Source organism: Sinocyclocheilus anshuiensis, unplaced genomic scaffold (assembly GCF_001515605.1).
Source record: "Sinocyclocheilus anshuiensis isolate Anshui unplaced genomic scaffold, SAMN03320099.WGS_v1.1 scaffold3199, whole genome shotgun sequence".
NCBI classification, from domain to species: Eukaryota; Metazoa; Chordata; class Actinopteri; order Cypriniformes; family Cyprinidae; genus Sinocyclocheilus; species Sinocyclocheilus anshuiensis.
The window spans coordinates 155,669-157,757 of record NW_015544133.1 but is presented as its reverse complement, the minus strand read 5'-3'; the positions used below and the strand labels follow the sequence as shown (position 1 = coordinate 157,757).

Sequence of the window (2,089 nt, the reverse complement as noted above, 5' to 3'; positions counted from 1 at the left end):
TTTGTCGTGTCGCGCCACATCCACAGCAGAGAACATCACTGGGTTCTATTTGCTTTTGTCACGTCGCGCCGCTCGTGTCTGGTGTAGACGCGTCGTTTTGGTATTTGTGAATCTTAAGTATATTCAAATCTGCTTTACGTTTACCTGGCACTGGAAGTACTTTCACAAACTGGTAACTTTTATGCTTAGAGCAGAACCATACATCGTTCATTTATATTTCTACATGGCTGCCTGCAATACAACTCTGATTCTTCAATATCGCCATCTAGTGGTCTGTTATTGATACAACCACAATTGCTACAACGGAGCACTCAAGCATGTACTGCGAGTCATGTTGAGGTAATTAAAATGTCAAATTAATATTTTGCGCTCTATTTACTTATCAGACAAGTGGCAGCATGATAAGCGGGAAAATTACGTAGTGTAGCCTAGTCTTTATCACCCTGCAGAGGTTTCTTTTAAAAAATAATCTGCTGACTGTACACTATCCCTCAGCCTTGCCGTGCCCCCCTTGTCATAGCTCCGTGCCCCCCAGTTTGGGAACCACTGGAATAGGCGATTTGTGCTCTATTAATTTGGTCTGTTACGATGCTCTATGTGTTTGATTACTAATGCCTGTGTAGTACGGCGTTGCACACAGAGCACAAACGTTCAGCCTCGACTCTTTATCGTAATTTGTGTTAAAATTTGCAAAGCGTACCGAATTGAACAAAACTATATAAATGCAAAATTTGAATTCATGAATATATAACGGTATCCACGGTATAGCAAAATCCATATCATGGAACAACATAATACCGGTAGTCACTTTCATACCGCTATAGCGCCCACCCCTAAGAGGAAATGGGCTGAAAATTACCACTGAAAGTCACTAATGATCTGGATTTAATGTGTTCTTCATAATCTTCATCTTCACTGCATCACTTCACCAAAAATGTCCAGCTATTGTTTTAATATTTCATATATAAATGTAACATTAATATAACTATATATAAAAATATGTTTCTAAAAATAAAATACAATATAATATAAAACATGTTAGCACACTGTATCGTCCAAAGAGATATGGTTACATAAGTTGTTAGAGCTTTTTTACAGAATTGCTGTACTTGTCTTTGCTATTACTTTCATTTATTATCTCTGCATATTCTCCAATACTACTCAAATACATTATGTAGATGTGTTTTTAAACTGACAGGCTGGTCGAAGGATATTTTTATTAGGCATCATGAGCTCAATTACTGGCTCCATGATGTGCTTAAAACAGTATTCCTACCTGCTTCAACTGGCTTCTTCTCTTAGACAGTAGCATGATGTTTTCATTCAAGGCATCCCAGTCTTTAGCTTCATAGCATAACTGAACTATAGCCACCAAGATCCTGGAGGTGGACAACATGTCTGAAGCCTGGACAGAAGTGACACATGCAAATAATGCAGAGCATTTTAAGAGCTAATAAATTCAACCTATCATTAAACAGGTGAAATGATCAAAGTGAGACACTTACAGTTCTTGTTTGCTTCTCTAGTGACAGTAGACTCTCGATGGCCTCCTGTAGTCTGCCATCCTTAAAAGCAAAAACAGAATATTATGTTTTGTTTCGTTTTTCTGTCGCATGTTAAAGCTACAGCTCAAATCGCTGTGCATTTATCTGGAATTGTTTATCAGGGATGAAATATGAATGGTGAAGTATCTATGGCTAGAAAGTCAAATGTCTACTTAGACAGCAGTTTCCTGAGAGGTTTATGTCTGCGTAATACAACTTTTTTTAAATTAAACGCGTTAGAGAGATTTATAATAAGTAAATCATTCATATAGTTTAATTATGGAATTATTTGATTAACGTTAGCTTTAGCACGCAGCATGACTCAGCCGCTCATTCACACTCACTCTGGCCATTTTCTCACACTCAGGCAGACGCTGATCTACAGTAGGACTGTAGTCAACCTCCATCTTCACTATCCGTCCATCTGACCGTTCAGCTCTGTCCTCAGACATTATTACTGCTTATAATAGGAAGAGTGATAACTACAATCCGTACAGCACAGCTAGCTGAAAATCTTCTTCTTTCTCTTTGTATAGAGTTTGTTT

At 37.9% G+C, this 2,089-nt stretch overlaps 1 protein-coding gene across 1 annotated transcript in view; it reads right to left on the bottom strand.

The window, feature by feature from the left end:
• LOC107694910 (26S proteasome non-ATPase regulatory subunit 12-like) overlaps nucleotides 1-2,089 on the bottom strand; it is an 8,131-nt gene extending 6,042 nt beyond the window's left edge. Inside the window, exons 1-3 of the mRNA XM_016494625.1 lie at nucleotides 1,889-2,089; nucleotides 1,506-1,565; nucleotides 1,277-1,405 (exon numbers count right to left, since the gene is read on the bottom strand). Coding sequence (XP_016350111.1) covers nucleotides 1,277-1,405; nucleotides 1,506-1,565; nucleotides 1,889-1,996 — 297 coding nt within the window. The 5' untranslated portion in view covers nucleotides 1,997-2,089. The remainder of the gene's footprint in view (nucleotides 1-1,276; nucleotides 1,406-1,505; nucleotides 1,566-1,888) is intronic.